Source organism: Crotalus tigris, unplaced genomic scaffold, assembly GCF_016545835.1.
Source record: "Crotalus tigris isolate CLP2741 ecotype Arizona unplaced genomic scaffold, ASM1654583v1 scf7180000018517.1768243, whole genome shotgun sequence".
NCBI classification, from domain to species: Eukaryota; Metazoa; Chordata; class Lepidosauria; order Squamata; family Viperidae; genus Crotalus; species Crotalus tigris.
In genome coordinates, this window is record NW_024097052.1 from 7,370 (window position 1) to 27,987 (window position 20,618).

The window sequence follows — 20,618 nt, forward strand, 5'->3', positions numbered from 1 at the left end:
GTTGGGGGTCGCAGCATTAAAAAGGTTGAGAACCACTGCTGTAAAACAAGCTGGGGAATAATAGCTCTCCTCCACTGGCTGAATATATTAATATGTGTAGGAACATTAAGGCAATAAATAATGTTCGACTTTGTGGTCCTTTTATAAAACAGGCATGCATCTTCTCGTATAGATGGATGATGTAAAATTAATAATTTAGTTAAACGTAGTCTTAAAATACCTACAAAACGGCTTATAGGACTTAGGCAGGAGTCTTTTTCCAATTTCCTCAGGAGTTCAGCCACTCCTTGGTTAACGACCACCCATTCAGCAAATGTTCAAAGTTATCATCACTGAATGAGTGATACCCTGTCTCCCCAAAAGTAAGGCCTACCCCAAAAATAAGCCCTAGCTTGATTTTTGGAGGTGGGCCTAATATAAGCCCTATCCCAAAAATCAGCCCTAGTTTTGGGGTGAGACACCTAAAAATCAAGCTAAGGTGGGGATGGGAGTGTGGATCTGCCCCATGCGCCCCACACCCGCTTACGTTGCAGCCAGGCCTCTCCTTGCTGGCCCATTTCTTCTCTGGCATCTTCTGCAGCCAGACCTGCATTTCGTAGTCAGGCCTTTCCAAGAAGGCCACTGCAGCCGAGAACCGAGCTATGGATTCAATCCATAGCTCAGTTCCGCAAGAGATCTGCAACTGAGGACTGAGCTATGGATTGAATTCGTAACTCAGTCCTCAGCTGCAGAGGCTGACTTTAACTACACGGTAGTTACGACTGGTTTTCGGAGTTCTAGGTATCCCAGCTTCCATGTGGTCATGCAATCATGATTTGGGTGCTTGACAACTAGTCCCCAGTCATGTGATTGCCATTGGCCACCTTCCAATAGCTTCTTTGCTCAGCCTGTATACAAGAATCTAGTCAACCAAAGTTCTGTACTAAATTGGTGCCAGATAAGGGTGAATGGAATGTTTGTGGGAACATAAGGATTCCAAACTGATGACTCATTTAACTCTGCCTGCTCTTTTCCTACAACTTTTTCCCCAGAGGCCACGCTACTAAAATGTTATGTTGAGTAACATTCCTCTGGGAGTTTATAGCAGTTTGAAGGCTGATGCTGAAAGGTGTAGGTTTGTTTATTATTAACACACTCTTTGAGGATAAGTGATAGCAGGAAATAATATTTCCTTTCTTTCTTTAGCATGGCAGCTGTGGTTTCTTTTCTAACATGTATTTCAAAAAATACAGTAGAGATCAACAAAGATCTGAAGACATTACCAAATCTGTAATGAAAATGAACAGAAAGGAGTTACTTTCCCCTTGCATTAAATAGGCGCTCCAAATGAAGACGACCTACTCTGGGCAGTCCTTCAGGTGTGGTTGATTTACAATTCCTAACTCTCTCAACATTGGTGAAACATTCAGCAACATCTGGAAAGCATAGTTGGTTTACATTTAATCCACACAGAAGGTTTAGAGCAGGGATAGGCAACCTTGGCTCTTTTATGACTTGTGAACTTCAACTCCCAGAATTCCTGAGCCAGCATGAGGGAAATTATGGCCCCTTCATGACTGGTGGACTTCAACTCCCAGAATTCCTGAGCCAGCCTGGCTCAGCTTGGAAACCTCTCCCTTTCCCCTCAGCATAGCTGGCTCAGGAATTCTGGGAGTTGAAGTCCACGAGTCATAAAAGAGCCAAGGTTGCCTACTCCTGGTTTAGAGTAACAGGTAGTCTTTGATTTACGACTACAGTTGTGACCAGAATTTCTGTTGTTAAGCAAGGCAGTTGGTCATGCCCAATTTTACAGCTTTTTTTTTTTTTTTTTTTTGGGCCAGGGTTGTCAAGCAAATCATTGCAGTTGTTAATTGAATCACGTGGTCATTAAGAGAATCTGGCTTCCCCCATTGACTTTGCTTGCTGGAAGTTAGCTGGGAAAGTTGTAACGACAATCACATGATTCTGGTCATTCTTTCCATGATTCTACAACTGTTGTAAATAAGTATCAGTTGCCAAGCACCCAAACTTGGGTCAGGTGACCGTGGAAATGCTGTTTTGGTTGTAAGTGTGAGGACAACAAATGATTTTAAGTCAAGGAGTGTATGTAGAGTCTTCCCCGTTTCTATCCAGGGGGATTGGATTGAAGCTAAACCCTTCGTATGCAAAACAACATTTGCCATGGAGGTAGAATTTCTTTTCACATCTGTCTTATCCGCGGGTAACTTAAAACTAATCCAGTTTTCTGAGGCATGCAATACACTCAATTATAAACTAATTACATTGGCCCAGTTCGCTTTTGAAAAAAAGAGAAGAAGCTAAAATGTGATTTGAACGCTGCTTCTCTTACAAGCTTGATTTCCCCCCCCCCCCCAATGTCATGGCAAGGACAAGACATGGTTCAAAAAAAAAAAAAAGGATTTTTTTTTGCAATTTTCTCCCGAAATGCTTTATAGGCGAATCAGTATGGGATGGCATTTATTTTCAATAAATGTGGAGGAAAAGCCATGAGAAAAATGGGGTTGACAAAAGGACGTAATAAAACAAGCAGCACCTTCCGGGGTTACATCAAAGTGTAATCCTGTATTTTGATTTGTGTTGTGCCAATGTGATAGCTCTGGAGTTCTTGTAGACCGGGGTGGGGTAGGCAGGAAGTCTGATGCACACATGGAAGTGTGATGGGGAGGGGGCACCTTTTCCGTACTGAAACATGTGGTACATTGAATGCTCTAGAACCTGGGCAACTTGGAAGACTTCTGGACTTCAATTCCCAGAATTCCAGAGCCAGCCATTGTGGAATTCTGGAAGTTGAAGTCCACAAGTCTTCAAGTTGCCAAGTTTGAGCATCCTTGCTCGAAGGCTAAGCAATGCTGGGTGGAGAATTCTGGGAGTCTACAAGTCTTAAATTGCCAAGGTTGGACACCTGTTGTCTGGACGCTCTAAAATGTTTGCTGGTTTCTCACATCTCTCTTATCTCTTTCTCTCTCTCTCCCCCCATCCTTCTCTCTCTTTCTTTCCTCCGCTTCTCCTTTTTCTTTCTTTAGCAGTTGCTGCAGGCACTTACCTGCCACCCCTCCAGCAGGTATTTCAAGCTCCTCGTCGGCCTGGGATAGGAACTGTTGGGAAGCCCATCAAGCTCTTGGCCAACTATTTTGAGGTGGACATTCCTAAAATCGATGTCTATCACTATGAAGTTGACATCAAGCCGGACAAGTGTCCACGCAGAGTCAACAGGTAAGGCAAGTATTCGCATTTAGCCATTTCTTCTTCCCTCCAGCCCTCACTGGGGAAAAAAAAAACACACACACCTCAGGTGAACATGTTCCTCATGTTCTAGAGGAAGGGTGTTCAATCTAGGCAACTTTAAGACTTGTGGACTTCAATTCTCGGAATTCTCCAGCCAGCTTGAAGTCTGTGGCAGTTGAAGTCCACAGGTCTTAAATGTCTATGGAGATTCTCAATCACCCAGGTCATGGTTGTCCCAAAGGTGCTTTTTCAAAAGGCAACTGGACTTGCTTGTTTTGCTTGAAGAACTGAAGAGGCTTTTTGGATGAGAAGCAAAATGTCTTCAAGCAAAACAAGAAAGTCCAGTTGCCTTTTGGAGAAGTGTCTTTGAGACACAGGTCTTAAAGTTGCCAAGGTTGGACTCCTCTGTTCTGCTTGTGGGCTGGGAGGGGATAGGCAGAGAAAAAAGGTATGTAGAGCCATCTCTTCCTGTCTGTTGCCAAGTTTTGAGAAAGTCCAATTTTTTTTGGCCTAGCTGTTTCAGCCTACCTGGGTGCTTGGCCCTGTTCAGGTTTGGTGTGACTGGAGCTGCTGTTGTTGCTTAGGTTGGCTGAGAGTAAGATGAAATTTTTCGATGCCCCCCTCTCCTGTTAAGCAGGGTGTTTTATGTCCCTTCTCCTCCCTCATCATCTCCAGTCATGCCTTGGTGGCTCAGGAGAAAACAGAGCCTTGATCTTCATCTCCGGTCAGTTTACAGCAGCTGGGTGGAGCTGGCTGTGGTCCCAGGCTTTTAAAATAGCTGCTCTTAGACAGCTGGGCTGCCATTTAAATACTCTTCTTCCTGTAGTTTTAAAGCTGGGAGAGTCACAAATGCAAGGGGAGCTTGTGCAAAAGTATGAAGCTACTCACAGCTTTCCGAAGTCTTAAGAGTTGGAAGGGCCATGGAAGTCTTTGATGCCAAGTCTCTTCTCAGTGCAAGACTCTACAGGAAGTCCTTGACTTAGGACTGTAATTGAATAGAAAATTATGGTCGTAAGATGTTAACGATTGTAAGTTGAGGCATCACGTCACCAGATTTGAAATAACTATTTTTATTTTTTACAATGGTGGTTAAGTGAACCCTGCAGGCATTAAGTGGATATATTTTCCCCAAAGGATGCTTTTTTTCTTCTTTTTTGTTGCAAGTAAACACAGGAAACTTGGCAAAAACTTCCCAAATTGTGCACAACATCCCAAACTGTGCACAAATTGTAAAGATGAGCCAATGGGCCAGTTGTCAGGTGGTCCAAAATTCAACTAAGGGAACACGTACAGCTGTTGTAACTCTGAAAATGGGTCATAAGTAATTTTGGGGATGTCCATCACAACCTGGAATGGCCATTAAAGGACCGGTTGTAAGTCGAGTCAAAAAAGACAACTGGCCAACTGCAACTGCATCATGTAAGTTGCATATCCTTCTGAGTTTTTTGATACCCCCTGTGCTGAAAAAAACACACTTTCCCAACCCAATGTAATCCAATTTACTATATTAAATATGTTTGACTGTGATTGTATTACACAGTGGTCGGCGGTGCAGACTTTATAAATTCAGCGTGCTTGTGTTTGTCCTAGCCAGTCCACGCACAACAGGCAATTTTGTTAAGCCTGCTTTAGATCAAAGCTCTTAGTTTCTGCCCTGACTTGAGAAATAGCGGGGTTTACCTCCGGCTCTCAGTTCTAACTACCTTAGCTTCCTAGCAGAATTATATTTAAGTCCGTCTTTCTAGCTTCTCCTTTTTCTTTCCTCCTCTCCCTGTCCGATGTCTGTCTGTTGCTTTTTTTTTATTTTTGCAGGGAGGTTGTGGAATATATGGTACAACACTTCAAACCTCAGATCTTTGGGGACCGGAAACCGGTGTACGATGGAAAGAAGAACATCTACACCGTCACAGCTCTACCTATTGGAAACGAAAGGGTAAGAAGATAAAAGGAAGGCGCAAAACCCCTTTTAGATGCGGAATAGGTTGTCTGACGGTAAAAGACATTCTGAATGTAATAGAGCAGAGATTCCCAACCTTGGCTACTTTATGACTTGTGGACTTCAACTCCCAGAAGTTGAAGTCCACAAGTCATAAAGTGGCCACGGTTGGGGACCCCTGTACTAGAGCTACTTGGAACTCAACGTTCTTCTGGTGTGGTCAGAACACTTCCATAAGTTATGAATTCAAAATGTTTTCCATTAAGGGGGGAAAAAAAGGATGAAACAACTCTTAGTGTTCCTGTTCTGAAAGCAAGAAATATTTGCACGTGTGAAGTCCCGGTTAGGATGTTAAACCAGGAAGAGATTGACCCAGCCAGCCATGGAAACTCACTCTTAGCCTGCTCATTCTCAGACCAACTTACCTTACAGGATGATTATGTGGGGGGGGGGGAATCAAAGGAGGAAAGATTACAATCTAACAAATAAACACAGATAGTCCTTGAGTTACAACTGGTCACATTTACCTCAGTTTGCTGTGTCCTGTGGTCACATGACCACATTTTATGACAGCTCTGCTGAAAACTGGCAATTACCACCAATGGTTCTCTTAACGACCCACTGCAAAAAAGTTTGTAAAAGTGGGTTGCCCACATGACTGACCCATTTTATGACCATTACGACTTGTGTCCGTGAAGGGCAGCCTCCCTTACGATCGCACGTAGAGGATCGCCTATAATAGCATGCTTGCTTCCTTGCTTTTTCTTGTTTGCAGGACATGGCTGCGATTCAGAACGAACAGATTTTGGGTTTTTTCAAGAGAGTTCTAGGTTCAAAATTTGGATTGTTCCAGGAATATGCAAAGCAGGTGACAGCACGTTACATTTTTAGATTAAGGGAAGGAAACCAAAATTCAAGGGTTCGTCTTGTTTCCTTGGTCCATTGCAGGTTGATTTTGAGGTGACAATTCCAGGGGAAGGCAAAGACCGAATATTTAAAGTCTCCATTAAATGGATGGCCATTGTGAGCTGGCGGATGCTCCATGAAGCTCTAGTGAGTGGGCAAATCCCTGTTCCTTTGGAATCTGTCCAGGCCCTTGATGTTGCCATGAGGCACCTGGCTTCCATGAGGTAAAATCTAGTTCTTTGATATGTTTGAAAAATGAATACCAAGAAGGTACTCATAACTAGCTTGAGATGTGTCTCACTTCTATTCGGTAATCTGCTGACCTAACATCCCTCTTATGTAATAATTTTTTTTGGGGGGACACCATGAATAAAGATCAAGAACCTCTTCATAAGATCATTTCCAGAAATTTTTAGGGGAGGAAAGGACAAAATAAGAGTTCTTTCATATACATTTCACTGAAATATGATAAAAGCACCAGTATTATATAAATCGGGGATAGGCAACCTTGGCTCTTTTATGACTCATGGACTTCAACTCCCAGAATTCCTGAGCCAGCCACACTGAGGGGAAAGGGAGAGGTTTCCAAGCTGAGCCATGCTGGCTGAGGAATTCTGGGAGTTGAAGTCCACGAGTCATAAAGTGGCCTAGGCCTAGGCCAGAGGTAGGCAACCTGCTCTTTTATGACTCATAGACTTCAACTCCCAGAATTCCTGAGCCAGCCATGCTGAGGGGAAAGGGAGAGGTTTCCAAGCTGAGCCATGCTGGCTGAGGAATTCTGGGAGTTGAAGTCCACGAGTCATAAAAGAGCCAGGTTGCCTACCTTTGGCCTAGGCCTAGGCTGCTTTATGACTGCTGGACTTCAACTCCCAGAATTCCTGAGTCAGCATGGCTCAGCTTGGAAGCCTCTCCCTTTCCCCTCAGCATGGCTGGCTCAGGAATTCTGGGAGTTGAAGTCCACGAGTCATAAAAGAGCCAAGGTTGCCTAAACCTGATATAAATGTTTCAATAATTTCTAGATATGGAAATAGGATCTGGGCTTTGCATCTTCTTAGAAGATGAGAATAATATTGATTCTGTTGTGCCTCAATTGAAATCAAAGTTGTTGTGAGCTTTCATGAGCGGGTAACATGGCTCCTTGTTTCTAATGATCTTCCCAGATACACTCCAGTGGGGCGTTCCTTCTTCTCTCCCCCTGAAGGATACTATCACCCGCTGGGAGGAGGCCGAGAGGTCTGGTTTGGCTTCCATCAGTCTGTCAGGCCGGCCATGTGGAAGATGATGCTCAATATAGACGGTAATCATCCTTACACATCTCTGTTTGAAGGCATACCTACAGGTAGTCCTCAGCTTACGACCACCGTTGAGCCCAAAATTTATGTTGCTAAGTGAGAAATTTGTCAAATTTGAGTTTTGCCCCCTTTTACGACTTTTCTTGCCACGTTTGTGAAGCGAATCATTGCAGTTGTTAAATTAGTAACATAGTTGTTAAGTGAATCTGGTTTCCCCATGGACTTGGCTTGTCCCAAGGTCACAAAAGAGGATCGCATGACTCTGGGGCACTGCATCCGTCATAAGTGTGAGTCGTCAAGCAATTGAATGTAAATCACGTGACCCTGGGGATGCTGCAATGGTCACAAGTGTGAAAAATGATCAATAGTCATTATTTTCACTGCTGTTGTAACTTTGAACGGTCACTAAATGGACTGTTGTGAGGGCTACCTGTATCAATAAGAGTCTGTGAGAAGCTCAGTGTTCTGTACAACCATCCCACATTTAATATGGTCCAGTCTCAGTAATTTTAACATGTGTGAACTTCATCCTGGGAAATTCTAGGGCAGTGATGGCGAACCTTTTAGAGACCGAGTGCCCAAACTGCAACCCAAAACCCATTTATGCATTGTTCGTTGGGTGCCGGGTGGATGTGGCCCATTGGCTGGGTGTGGCCAATCGGGTGGGCGTGGCCCATTGGGCGGGCATGGCTGCGGTGGTAACGGCAGACTGGGTGGGACTAAAAAGTTCAATCAATCAATTCCAACTTTGCAAGATCTTTTTTTTCCCGCGAGAAGTTGAAATTGACTGATTGAACCTTTTTTTTTCTTTTTGCACATGGTGGTGGAGGCCTAAAGCGAAAAGGTTTTATAAAACCCAGCTGAAGGCCTAGGACTGGGGCGACGGCATGCGTGCCCACAGAGAGGGCTCTGAGTGCCGCCTCTGGCACCCGTGCCATAGGTTCGCCACCACTGTTCTAGGGAATGCTAGTAGTTGAAGTCCACACACCTTAAAGCTGCTGAGGTTAAGAATAACTCTTAGACGTCCATTTCCATAATTCCCAATGAGCGAAATTCAACATATCTGGGTAATATTGGATAAGAGGACGCTCCACTGCTCCTTCCCCCTCATGTTTCAGGTTGTATTGCAATGTTTTAACTTGATAATCTCAATGCAGAGTTGTTTTGACAGCTTGTGAAAGGTCTCACTAAAAACCTTTAGGAGGAATTTCTGAAAAGACCAGAGGAAAAAACATTCAGTTAAACAATTTCAGTAACATTTCATGTTCTTTGGAAGGCTCAGAATGCTTTTAATATGCATTTTAGAGGGCTTCAGGGATAAGGCTCTTGGTTTTGATCTGCTAATCAAGTTATGTGTGTCTTACAATCCCATGGGAGCAAAAAAAAAAAAAAAATTGAACTTCTTAAAGAGAATGTCATCCCTTATTTTGGGGAAAAAAGACTTTTGTAGAATTTGTAGTTAAAAAGAGATAAGGCAGTGGTTCTCAATCTTTTTAATGCCGCGACCCCCCAACCGGTCGTAAGTCAAGGACTATTCAACCAGTGGTAAGTTGAGGACTACTCAACCGGTCATAAGTCGAGGACTACTCAACTGGTGCAGCACCGTTTGCAGAATGGGACTTTTGGCAGGTTCAGCAGGGCAGAGACAGCCTGGACAATTCCTATTGGCTTTTGAAAGCCAATAGAATTAGACTCTATTCAAGAGAGTCTATTCCATTGGCTTTCAAAAGCCAATAGAATAAAAGGGAGTAGCACAGCTAAGGAAAAGGGGGGGAAAAATGGCGGACTGCGTTGTTTGGCGACCCCCGTGAAATGGTCATTCGACCCCAAATGGGGTCCCAACCCACAGGTTGAGAACCACTGAGGTAAGGGATCCTGATAAATTCTAGAAGATATCGTTGATTGACTAATCTAGAAGTTAAAGAGTAGGCTTTGGTTCCATAGCCATTAACATTACAGAAGAATAAATTATACATCTCTGTTACTAAAAGGAATAATTAAAAATCTTGAGTGACTAGAGGAAGAACTTTCATTGGGAGCATCTTGTTGGTATTAAGAATCTGAAAAGGTGTAGCAAGAGAATTAAAGAGCTTAATTCTTATAAGGCAGTGTTTCCCAAACTTGACAATTTTAAGGCATGAGGACTTCAACTCCCAGAATTCCACAGCCAGCAACGCTGGCTGTGGAATTCTGGGAGTTGAATTCCACATGTCTTAAAATTGTCAAGTTTGGGAAACACTGTTATAAGGTGTTTGGATAAGAATTATAAAATTGTAGATACACTGCAAAAGCCAAGAGTAGCTGAGGACTTTGTCTGTCTGCTTAGTTTGAACAAGGGTGATTCAATGGTTGTGAGAATTGATACTTAACACCTTTCTCTGCTTAGTATCCGCCACGGCGTTCTACAAGGCTCAACCTGTGATTGAATTCATGTGTGAAGTCCTGGACATCCGGAACATTGACGAACAGCCAAAGCCTTTGACTGATTCTCAGCGGGTCCGCTTCACAAAGGAAATCAAAGGTAAATAATAAAGTCAGGGAATTTTAAACAAAAACCCACAGAGACTTGGCCAGGCAGCGGCCAGGAATCGGGACTGATTTGAATGCAGCACCAACAACAAAAATTGGAGACCGATACAGCATCCCAACTGAGATTTCTGCTCAGGGTTTTCTTAAGCTTGTACAAAAGCTGAACTATTGAATGCAGGTAGTCCTTGACTTACGACCAGTCAAAGTTATGACTTACCTGGAAAAAAGGAAGGATGACCCAGTTCTAAAGTTGTGACAGTCCCTCCCTCCACACAGCCACTTGAATGCACTTCAGGCATCTGCAACACAGCTGCCTTTACAGCCCTTTGCAGTGTCCTGCAGTCATGTGATCACATTTGATCATGGCTTTGCCAATAACCGGAAGTTGCTTCCGGTTTTTGGCACGACTATGCCATGGCAAACAATGGGTTCACTTACTGACTTCAGGGCTCCTTTAATGACTATGGTGATCACAAGTGCCAAGTTTATTTATTTATTTATTTATGAGACTTATATACCGCTTTAAGTGCAAGCACTCTCTAAGCGGTATACACCAGTAAGCAATGTATATATATATATTTACATTGCCCCCAACAATCTGGGTCCTCATTTTACCTACCCCGGAAGGATGGAAGGCTGAGTCAAAGTTCATTTAATGACTGCTGCTGCTGCCAAAAAAGGTCGTAAAGTCGGGTTGAGCATGTGAGCGACTCGATTTATGACCATCACAACATAAGACCATACTGGGCAAACTCCTTTACGGTCATATGTTGAGGACTACCTGTAGTGGGAGGAGCAGAAGGCGGAGGAAAAGAGTGAGAACAAAATTGCTTCTGATTCGTAGCGCCATGGCGAGAGCTTTGAAAAGAATAGCTGGGATCTGGGGAAAACCCCAGCTTTTCCGTGGCAAAGAAGGGGGTGAGTAGAAAGAGGCCCTCTGCAATTCTTGGAACCTCACCCAAGATTTACACCAGGTTTTCCTCTTATATGTAGGCATAGTTTTAGTACAGCAATGGAGCTTTTCTAAGTTGCTGCCTTTCTTCCTTCCCACTTAAAACAGTGGAAGCGTAAACATTTTGGCAGTGGGCAGATGGGGGAAGAAATTAGCATGAGCAAGAGCACTTAAACTATATACCACCCCATAGTGCAGGGGTAGGCAACCTCGACTCTTTTATGACTCGTGGACTTCAACTCCCAGAATTCCTGAATCAGCGTTGCTGATTCAGGAATTCTGGGAATTGAAGTCCACGAGTCATAAAAGAGCCGAGGTTGCCTACCCCTGCCATAGTGCTTTATAGCAGGGGTCCTCAACCCCCGGTCTGTGGATCGGCATCGGGCTGTGGCAACCGGGCCACGCAAACAAATGAAGCCCCATCCATTGGATGTAGACAGGACATGAAACCACGTCCCCTCTTGTCCGTGGAAAAATATTTCTCCACAGAACCGGTCCCTGGAGCCCAAAAGGTTTGGGGGCCTCTACTTTATAGCACTCTCTAAATGGTTTACAAATGTTAGCATGTTGCCCCCAACAATTTAAGTCCTCATTTTACTGACCTTGGAAGGATGGAAGGCTGAGTCAACCTTTCAGCCCTGTCAAGATCAAACTCTAGGCTGCGGGCAGAGCTTGCCTGCAGTCCTCCATTCTAACCACTGCGCCACCAGGACTCAGATTATGCAGATATCTGCTTGAATGGAAAGACCTCTGTGTGAAAATAAGCGAGCAGAGGTAGATAGTAGAGGATTATACCGTGTTTTCCCAAAAATAAGACCGGGCCTTATATATATTTTGGGGGGGACCAAAAGACCCATTAGGTCTTATTTTCAGGGGATGTCTTATGTCTCCCATGTACAACAGGTGGCGAGCGCGTGGGGGCGGGGCGGGACGACGCTCGGTACAAACAGTGGGGCGTGGCCTGCGCATGGGGTGGAGACGCAGAGCTTCGAAGTGCGGTGGTGATTGGGCCAACCTCGGAGCGTGGGGGCGGACCTACTACCGGTATGAGAGAGTTCGGGGGGGCGTGTGCCCTTCCTGTGCCAGGCCAGCCCCTGCAGCTCTGGGGCGGCCGTGCTGGGTGGCGGCGGAAAGGGCACCAAGGCGGGGGTGGCCAGGCTGACACTCCTCCGGGCGGAGTGGGGGTCTTGGAGTTGGGGATGCTGGAGGGCTGCCATTCCTGGCCCAGCCTGCCCAAGAGATGAGTGGGGAGGCAGCAGCGCAGGGCGGAGCCCCGGAGCTTTGAGGAGGATGCTGAAGTGGGTGGGCATCCTGCTTGCCGGCTGCCCCTTTCCCGCCAGAGCTGGAATGCCACTGCATTTCAGTAGATGCCGGGCTTGCCCTCCGGTGGCCCTGGGGAGCGATGGGCCCGTTTCAGCGCCTGGAGCCCTTGGGGGTTTTGCCTTGCCACCTGCTTTCCAGCTCCGTTGCATTTCTCTGGCGCCGTGGAGCTGGAGAGCTGGGTGCACCACTGTGCAGCTCCCCTCCCTTCCCCAAACATTCCTTCGCTAGCCTGCTTTCCAGCTCTGTCATTTTTCTCCGCCACCGCACTCCATTTCCAAACGCCCCATAGGCCTGGACTGGAGAAATGAGGGAGAATGGGGCAGTTGGAAACGGAGCGAGTCCCTCGGTTTCCAACCGCCCCATTTGTAAGCAAAGGTTCCAATCTCCCCCTGGGCAAAAAGTGTGCGGTGTGTCCAGATCGCCTGCCTCGCCTCTGTCTCAGCGCTGGATTTACCTGCCCTGCTCCAAGGGGCTGGGAGGCTGCAGCAGTTGCCAGACAGCGTCGGCCCCTGTGCGGTCGCTGCCACTTGTGTCGGCTACCCCCAGCCACCCCTGTGGGCTTATTTTTGGGGTAGGGCTTATATTAGGCCCACCCCCCCAAAATCAGGGCTAGGGTTCATTTTCAGGGTGGGTCTTATTTTCGGGGAAACACAGTATGTATGAAAAAAACATGCCACAGTCTTTCCCTGTTCCACCCACCACCACCATCACTTGCCTATCAACCAGAAATGTAGGCATGTTCCTGATTAGCTTTATTTTTTTCTTCTCCACCAATTTGTGTTCCATCTCTCTCTTTTAAACCAGTGGTTCTCAACCTGTGGGTCGGGACCCCATTTGGGGTCGAACGACCATTTCACGGGGGTCGTCAAACAACGCAGTCCGCCATTTTTTTCCCCCTTTTCCTTAGCTGTGCTACTCTCTTTTATTCTATTGGCTTTTGAAAGCCAATAGAATAGACTCTCTTGAATAGAGTCTAAGTCTATTGGCTTTCAAAAGCCAATAGGAATTGTCCAGGCTGTCTCTGCCCTGTTGAGCCCGCCAAAAGTCCCATTCTGCAAACGGTGCTGCACCATTTGAGTAGTCCTCGACTTACGACCGGTTGAGAACCATTGTTTTAAACTGACATAGAGAGTACTGGTGCTGAATTAAAAATTAAGATTAAGTTGCATCTAAGTCAGCAAGGCTTTCTTATCGTGTGTCTGGTCCTGTGGAACCGACAGTGTTCAGAAAGCTTGTGGCACATTCCTGTAGATTTTTTTCACAAGCATATTTTCTTGGAAAGGGTCATTGGAGACTTGAGATACCTCTGATCCCCCCCCCTTAAATAAGCATGTTAGGAGTTGGACTGTGTATTTTTTTTTAAAAAAAACTGATATTTATTTGGGAGATTTATTTACCTTCTCAGTCCAAAATGAACTTTAGGGGGAATGTATTATACAGTTACTTAGTTATTTCTTCGTAGTGAAATAATTCATGAGCAACATGAATTCCAGAATAAGCATTTTTTAAATTCTGTATACAGATTGTAAAATAAGCAAGTATGAAAAGATTTTTTAATATCTAATTCTGTCAATGGATGGACTCTAACAACTTTGTTAACTTTGCTGTCATAATCCAATTTTAATGCATGTAGTAATAATTGCCATTAAGTATTGAGGCAAACATGTTGAATATAAAAATGATTAAGAAATCATTCTTTTGTAAGATATTCTAACACGAGAAAAACTTGCAATTTCAGAATTTCGTGCAAGAATGGATCTCTGAATAGAATAAGTATTTGTAATTGTTGACCTCAGAACCTCACAACTTCTGTTCATTAAATCCTCCCTGGATTGTAATTTTAATGGAGAATCTTATGTACTAAAATAGAATAATTAACATAGATTGAAGGAAGGGAGTAGCTTCGAATGGAACTAAAACTACAATTCCTTGTAAACTTAATCTTGTCTTTCACTAGGTTTAAAAGTGGAAGTAACTCACTGTGGACAAATGAAGAGGAAGTACCGCGTCTGTAATGTCACTCGGCGCCCAGCTAGTCACCAAACGTAAGACAGGAGCAGTTGAATGAAGAAACGTATATAGTTAGTCCTTGTTTAGTGACCACAGTTGGGACTGGCAGGTCAATTGTTAAACAACATGAAACCACAACTGTGGCTTATAATCTTCCTTTAGCTTTGCTCTGCTTTACCGACCGGTGAAGGTCATAAATGCAGGTGTTGGTTGCAAAGTTACTTTTTAATCACCCTCATCACTGCGAGTGGTCGCTGTCTGAGGCCGTTGCACAACGGCCTGTTCTGTATCAGAACAGGAACTCTGCCTTTTGCATTTGTGTAAAGGCAAATACAAAAGGGCAAGCTTGTGTTTTGATCCCACAATACGGATTTTGCCCTTTAGAGCAGGGCTTTTCAACCAGTGGTACGGGTACCACCTGTGGTACATTGGCACCTGGCAGGTGGTACGCGACCATCCTAGAAAAGTGGTAGCGGGGGAGGGGAATGAGCTGAACCGTTGGCAGCACTGCACAAGCCTGAGCGAGAGACAGCTGAAGCTGCAGGGCTGTCAGGGCTCAGCGGAAGCGCCAGGATCAGTGCCGCTTTCCAGCTGATTGGCGCTTCTTCAGGGCTGTCAGGGCTTAGTGGAAGCGCCAGGATCAGTGCCAGGCTCCAGTTGGACTCGGCGCTGATCTTGGTGCTTCTGCTGAGCCCTGAAGAAGCACCAATCAGCTGGAATGTTGCAGTATCTCCAGTGATTTACATTCAGATGCTTGGCAACTGATTCATATTTATGACGGTCACAGTGTCCCAGGCCCATGTGAAGTGACCAAAACCTGCTGCAACCACCCAGCAGAGGTGGGGGGGAATAAAAACCAAATACCCCTCACCCCACCCCCGGTGCAATCCTTAACAGAAATGCTCACAACAATGAAAACCATTGGACAGGAGGAAGAGCGCGGCCGGGCGGGCAGGCAGGTGTCTTGCTCGGCTGTGCCTTGGGAGGCACTTTTTTCAGGGCCATTGTAACTTCAAACAGTCACTAAGTGAACTGTTGTAAGTCGAGGACTATCTGTAATTTATCACTTTTTTCCTTTTTTTTTTTTTTTTTTTTGGTCATCAAGTTTTTGCCACCTTGCTAGGCGACTGGTGGTACTCGGATGTTGCCATATCCTAAAAGTGGTACAATAGGTGAAAAGGTTGAAAAGGCCTGCTTTAGAGGTCCTGGTGGGCCTCTCTGGAGGCCTTGGAGCAGGGAAGCTGAATCTCTGTTCACGATGTCAGGGCATTGGCTCACTAAGGGCCTCTCCTTCTGCTTGCACAGGTTCCCCCTGCAGCTGGAGAGCGGACAAACTGTGGAATGCACCGTTGCACAATACTTCAAGCAGAAGTACAACCTGCAGCTAAAGTACCCCCACCTGCCCTGTCTTCAGGTCGGCCAGGAGCAAAAGCACACCTACCTGCCTCTCGAGGTAAGAGCCATTGGGATGGTGGTGGTAGTTCTGGAACCAGACAGCGTTGCATTCAGTCCCCACAAAGAACGTACTGATGTAGCCACGCTCTGTTCTTTGCTCGGACCCGTTTCAGTTCCATGGGATGGAAACGTAGTCTGGATTCCCGGGAGGAGGGGCTGCATTCCAGAGGACCAAGAGAGAGCAAAGTTTAGAGTAGTGGTGGCAAACCTATGGCACGTGTGCCAGAGGCGGCACTCAGAGCCCTCTCTGTAGGCACGCATGCCATGCCCTGGAGAGGGCGAGGGACTGGCCCCGCCCACCCAGCCCCGCCCACCTGGCGTGGGTTTTGGGTTGCAGTTTGGGCACTGGTTTAGAGAGTTGGTTGGGAGGAAGAGGATCAAGGCAGCTCCTCCTTAGACGTAGGAAAAAAGCACTACACACACACACACATACACACACACACACACACACACATATACATATACAGGTAGTCCTCGACTCACAACAATTTGTTTAGTGACTGTTCAAAGTTACAACAGCACTAAAAAAAATGACTTACAATTGCAGGGATTCGCTTATCAACTGTGGCAAGAAAAGTCATAAACCGGGGCAAAACTCACTTAAGAAATTTCTCACTTGCAACGTGAATTCTGGGCTCAATTGTGGCTGTAAGTTGAGGACTGCCTGTATGTGTACTGCCTGTATGTGTACATAAATACACATATATGTCACTTTGGAAGTAATAAATAAGATATATAGCAAGGAAGATGAATGAAATACAGAAGATAAAAGTATAATAATAATTGACTGAAGTACCAGTGGATAAATAAGCCATAATCTTCTATTAGTATTTTTGTTGCTGTTGTTGATCCTGTCAAAGTAACTTGTGTAGGAGGGTGATGCTGTCTGGAACTAGATAAGACTAAGCCATCGTGTGATATATTGGATTTTGTCTCAGCATGTGTGTGAATCCAATCTTCATGGTTTGTAGCTTGAGTTTATTTTGTGGGCTTGAGGAACAGTAGCACAGCCAGCAAGGTAAAACTAAGCAAATCAACTCTGAATGTGATGCATTGTCCCAACTAGTTTTGTTTTGCTCAAACCATAGTTTGGCAAATCAGGACGATACACAAAACATGAAATCCTTATTGTTTTCATCCCCTTTTGAGTTCAAGGAAAGGTGGTAGTTTTGAACCAGGGGTCTTCCAACTCAGCCCTTTTATGACTTGTGCCTGGCTGAGGAATTCTGGGAGTTGAAGTCCACAAGTCATAAAAGGGCAGAGTTGGAAGACCCCTGGTTTAAACGAATACCTGCCTCTTCCTTGCCCATTTCCCCAGGTGTGTAACATTGTAGCTGGCCAGCGGTGCATCAAAAAATTGACGGACAATCAGACGTCTACCATGATCAAAGCTACAGCACGATCTGCTCCAGACAGGCAAGAAGAAATTAGCCGGTTGGTAAGTAGCTCTTCCTTTTGTGGGGATGATGGCAGAATGAGAGGGGGACCTTCTTTGTGTCAGCATAAGGGTGTAAGAAGCTCAGAGCACCGTGCTGTTGTAACGTAGAAGGAATTGAGTGCAGGAGTTTAATTCTTGGCTCTGGCTAATAACATACCAGCTGTGTACGGTTTGGTGTACAAGCGTTCCTCGCTTTCCATCCATTCATTTGACTGCTGCCGTGTTGCTGGAAAAGTGACTTAGGACTAGTCCTCACACTTAAAATTGTTGCAGTGTCCCTGCAGTCATGTGATCAGATTTCAGGTGCTTGGCTACCGGCATATATTTACAACCATTGTAGCACGTGGTCCTCATTTGTAACTGCCCCAGAGGCTTCCAACAAGGAAAATTGATGGGGGGGAGCTGGATTCATTTAACGGTCGCACGATTCACTTAACAATCATGTGATTTGCTTAATAAGTGCAGCAAAAAAGGTTCCAAAACCAAGCACAACTCGCTTCACAAACACGTCACTTAGTGATGGAGGTTTCAGTCCCAATTGCTATAAGTTGAGGACTGCCCGCATTCTGTCTCAGCTTCAGCCTGATGTCGTGGTTCCGACTAGTGAAACACTTCAAAGAACGTCCAGGCATTGTTTATCCTAAAAAAGTCTTTAGTCGTGAAACAAAGTGTTGGCACAGCATGGTGGATGCCAAGATCTGAATTCCCCTCCCCTGAGCACATAATATTCCAGCATATTCCCCTCCTCTAATTTGCAGTCATAAATCACGTTCTCCAATTAGTTTGAAGGGCAAAGTTTCCTTTCCAGTTCTGTAGCCCAGGGTTTCTTATCTTAACTCAGAAATGTCAAACACAAGGCCCCGGAAGTGGTTTCATGCGGCCTGCGAAACAGTGAGGGAACGGCCCCCACTGCCTTGGCCCTGGCCCAGGCCAGCCGGGATCCAATGTACAATTTTGTGGTGGCCATCTAGGCTGAAACGCATTCAGTCTTAGCTCCACAAGGCCGTCTAGAAACAGCGGGGAACCAGCCCCTGCTGCGTCGGCCCCGCCCCCTGGGTGCATGCTGGGGAGGGGTGACCCTTTGTGAGGAATGAAGAAATGGACCATGCCTTGACGCTTGCCCTGGTCCCACCCCCTCCTGCCAGAGACCCCCAGATCTATCCCACTCCTGCCCAGGCCCCCACAGGCACCCTTGACGCGAACGATGTAGAGCTGGCCATGGCCACCCAGTAGGCCACACCCACTCCTCCACGCCCACCCAGTAGGCCGCACCCACCCTGGCCACACCCCCGCCCAAGAGCAATCACAATGCTGATGCGGCCCTCAATGAAATTGAGTTTGGCACCCATCTTAACTAATCCCCGCACACGTTCTTTCTCCTCCCCTCCCAGCATCATCTAATTTAACTCTAAAAATACCACACATCTTATACAGAGAGTGGCTGCCGCTTCATATTTTCTCAAAGCAAGAACATCCAATGTTAGCAGCGTTGACATCTTTCTTTTGTAGGGTTTAGCATTAATGTAGGGGCTACAAGAGTAATAATATGGGAAGGAGAAAAAAGAGACAATCCTTTGGATCAGTGGTTCTCAACCTGTGAGTCGGGACCCCATTTGGGGTCGAACGACCATTTCACGGGGGTCGCCAAACAACGCAGTCTGCCATTTTTTCCCCCCCTTTTCCTTAGCTGTGCTACTCCCTTTTATTCTATTGGCTTTTGAAAGCCAATAGAATTAGACTCTCTTGAATAGAGTCTAATTCTATTGGCTTTCAAAAGCCAATAGGAATTGTCCAGGCTGTCTCTGCCCTGCTGAGCCCGCCCAAAGTCCCCTTCTGCAAACGGTGCTGCACCAGTTGAGTAGTCCTCGACTTACGACCGGTTGGGGGTCGCGGCATTAAAAAGGTTGAGAACCACTGCTTTGGATGCTTACAACCGCAGCTGGGCCCTCAGTTATGGATGTTGGCTGTGTCACCCAAGGTTGAGGGAGGCTATTGTTCAATAAGATGTCTTCAGTTTTCCAGCAAGTCCACTCTAATTGCCTAGCCTTAGTTAGATTAGTCTTCACCAACTTCTTCCAGAAGTGTTGAGACATCTGAGAATTATGAGAGACCCAGTCTCAGATCATCTGGAGCAGAGGTGGGGAACTATGGCCCCTTGATGTCTTGTGGACTTCAACTCCCAGAATTCCTGAGTTAGCATGGCTGTCTCAGGAATTCTGGGAGTTGAAGTCCATAAGTCAAAAGGGCCATAGATCTAGATCAGTGTTTCTCAACCTTGACAATTTTAAGGCATGTGGACTTCAACTCCCAGAATTCTGGGAGTTGAAGTCCACATGCCTTAAAATTGTCAAGGTTGAGAAACACTGATCTAGAGGACGCCCATTTCAGCAAGGCTGGTTTGAATAACCCAAGAATCTAGGACAGCGCTCTTCAAAGTTGGCCCTTTGATGACTTGTGGACTTCAACTCCCAGAATTCCTTAGCCAGCATGCCTGGCTGAGGAATTCTGGGAGTTGAAGTCCACAAGTCATCAAAGGGCCAAGTTTGAAGAGCCCTGGTCTAGGAATTAGCCATCTCTCGCCCTATTCCCTAGAGCACTGTTTCTCAAAACTGGCCACTTTAGGATGAGTGGCCAGGTTGGGGAATTCTGGGAGTTGAAGTCCACCCACCTTAGAATTGCTAAAGTTGAGAAATACTACCCTAGAGAGACTAACTTGTTTGAAAACTTCACCCTCCCTTTGTCTTGCAGATGAAAAACGCCAGTTATAACCTGGACCCCTACATACAGGAATTTGGCATAAAAGTGAAAGATGACATGACCGAAGTGACTGGGCGGGTCTTGCCAGCCCCGATTTTACAGTATGGAGGCCGGGTGAGTAGTAAAGAACCTCTGGGCTGCTTTTAGTCACAAGCACTACTGAGGCCTGAGATGGGTATATATTTGTTAGCTCGTATCCATCCGTCCTTCAGAAACTGGAGTAGCGTGTGGCTCCTGAGAATCGTAGCTGTGATCTTAGAAAAAAGAGGGGAAAGACATTTCCATTTCTCTAGAAGCAGGTTTTTTTTTTGTAAAAGGATAAAATCCAGGCAAACCTCCAACAAATCACAGAATCATAGAACTGGAAGAGACCTTGGAAGTCTTCGAGTCCAGGGGTCTCCAACCCCTGGGCCGTGGGAGCCTTGAGCCGTTCAGAACTGAGTTGCAGAAGTGGCAGTCAAGTACGTGCGTATCCGCACTTGCATGAGCAGGGGGCCAGCGCATGCGCCATTTGCGTGAGTGTGCGTGCCTGCTGCCTGCGTAAATGGAGCTGCGCGCACGCTCCCCCCTGCTGGTCTGCAAAGGCAGAAAAACCGGGGACTCTCTTAGTCAAGGCAGAAGTCTTATACTATCCCAGTCAAATGCCTGTCCAGTTGATTTTTGGAAACCTTGCAATGGAACACCCACAACCACAGAAGGCAAGTTATCCCCCCCCCCCACAACCCGAAATCCAGGTGTGCGTGCCTGCTGCTTGCGTAAATGGAGCTGTGCACACGCTTGCCTGCCGCTCACATG

The 20,618-nt window shown here is 45.9% G+C and overlaps 1 protein-coding gene across 3 annotated transcripts in view; it reads left to right on the top strand.

Annotated features, from left to right (window-relative positions):
- The first annotated feature begins 2,835 nt into the window (after window positions 1-2,835).
- Window positions 2,836-20,618, top strand: part of LOC120312522 (protein argonaute-1) — a 32,165-nt gene continuing 14,382 nt past the window's right edge. Inside the window, exons 1-10 of one of the 3 annotated variants that reach the window (XM_039353325.1) lie at window positions 2,836-3,213; window positions 5,038-5,158; window positions 6,110-6,291; window positions 7,228-7,364; window positions 9,746-9,880; window positions 11,744-11,884; window positions 14,121-14,208; window positions 15,479-15,626; window positions 16,947-17,066; window positions 19,815-19,937. In XM_039353325.1, the coding sequence (XP_039209259.1) occupies window positions 2,924-3,213; window positions 5,038-5,158; window positions 6,110-6,291; window positions 7,228-7,364; window positions 9,746-9,880; window positions 11,744-11,884; window positions 14,121-14,208; window positions 15,479-15,626; window positions 16,947-17,066; window positions 19,815-19,937 (1,485 nt within the window). In that variant the 5' untranslated portion in view covers window positions 2,836-2,923. Of the gene's footprint in view, window positions 3,219-5,037; window positions 5,159-6,109; window positions 6,292-7,227; window positions 7,365-9,745; window positions 9,881-11,743; window positions 11,885-14,120; window positions 14,209-15,478; window positions 15,627-16,946; window positions 17,067-19,814; window positions 19,938-20,618 lie in introns of all 3 variants that reach the window. The other 2 variants (XM_039353328.1, XM_039353327.1) reach the window with 2 other exon arrangements.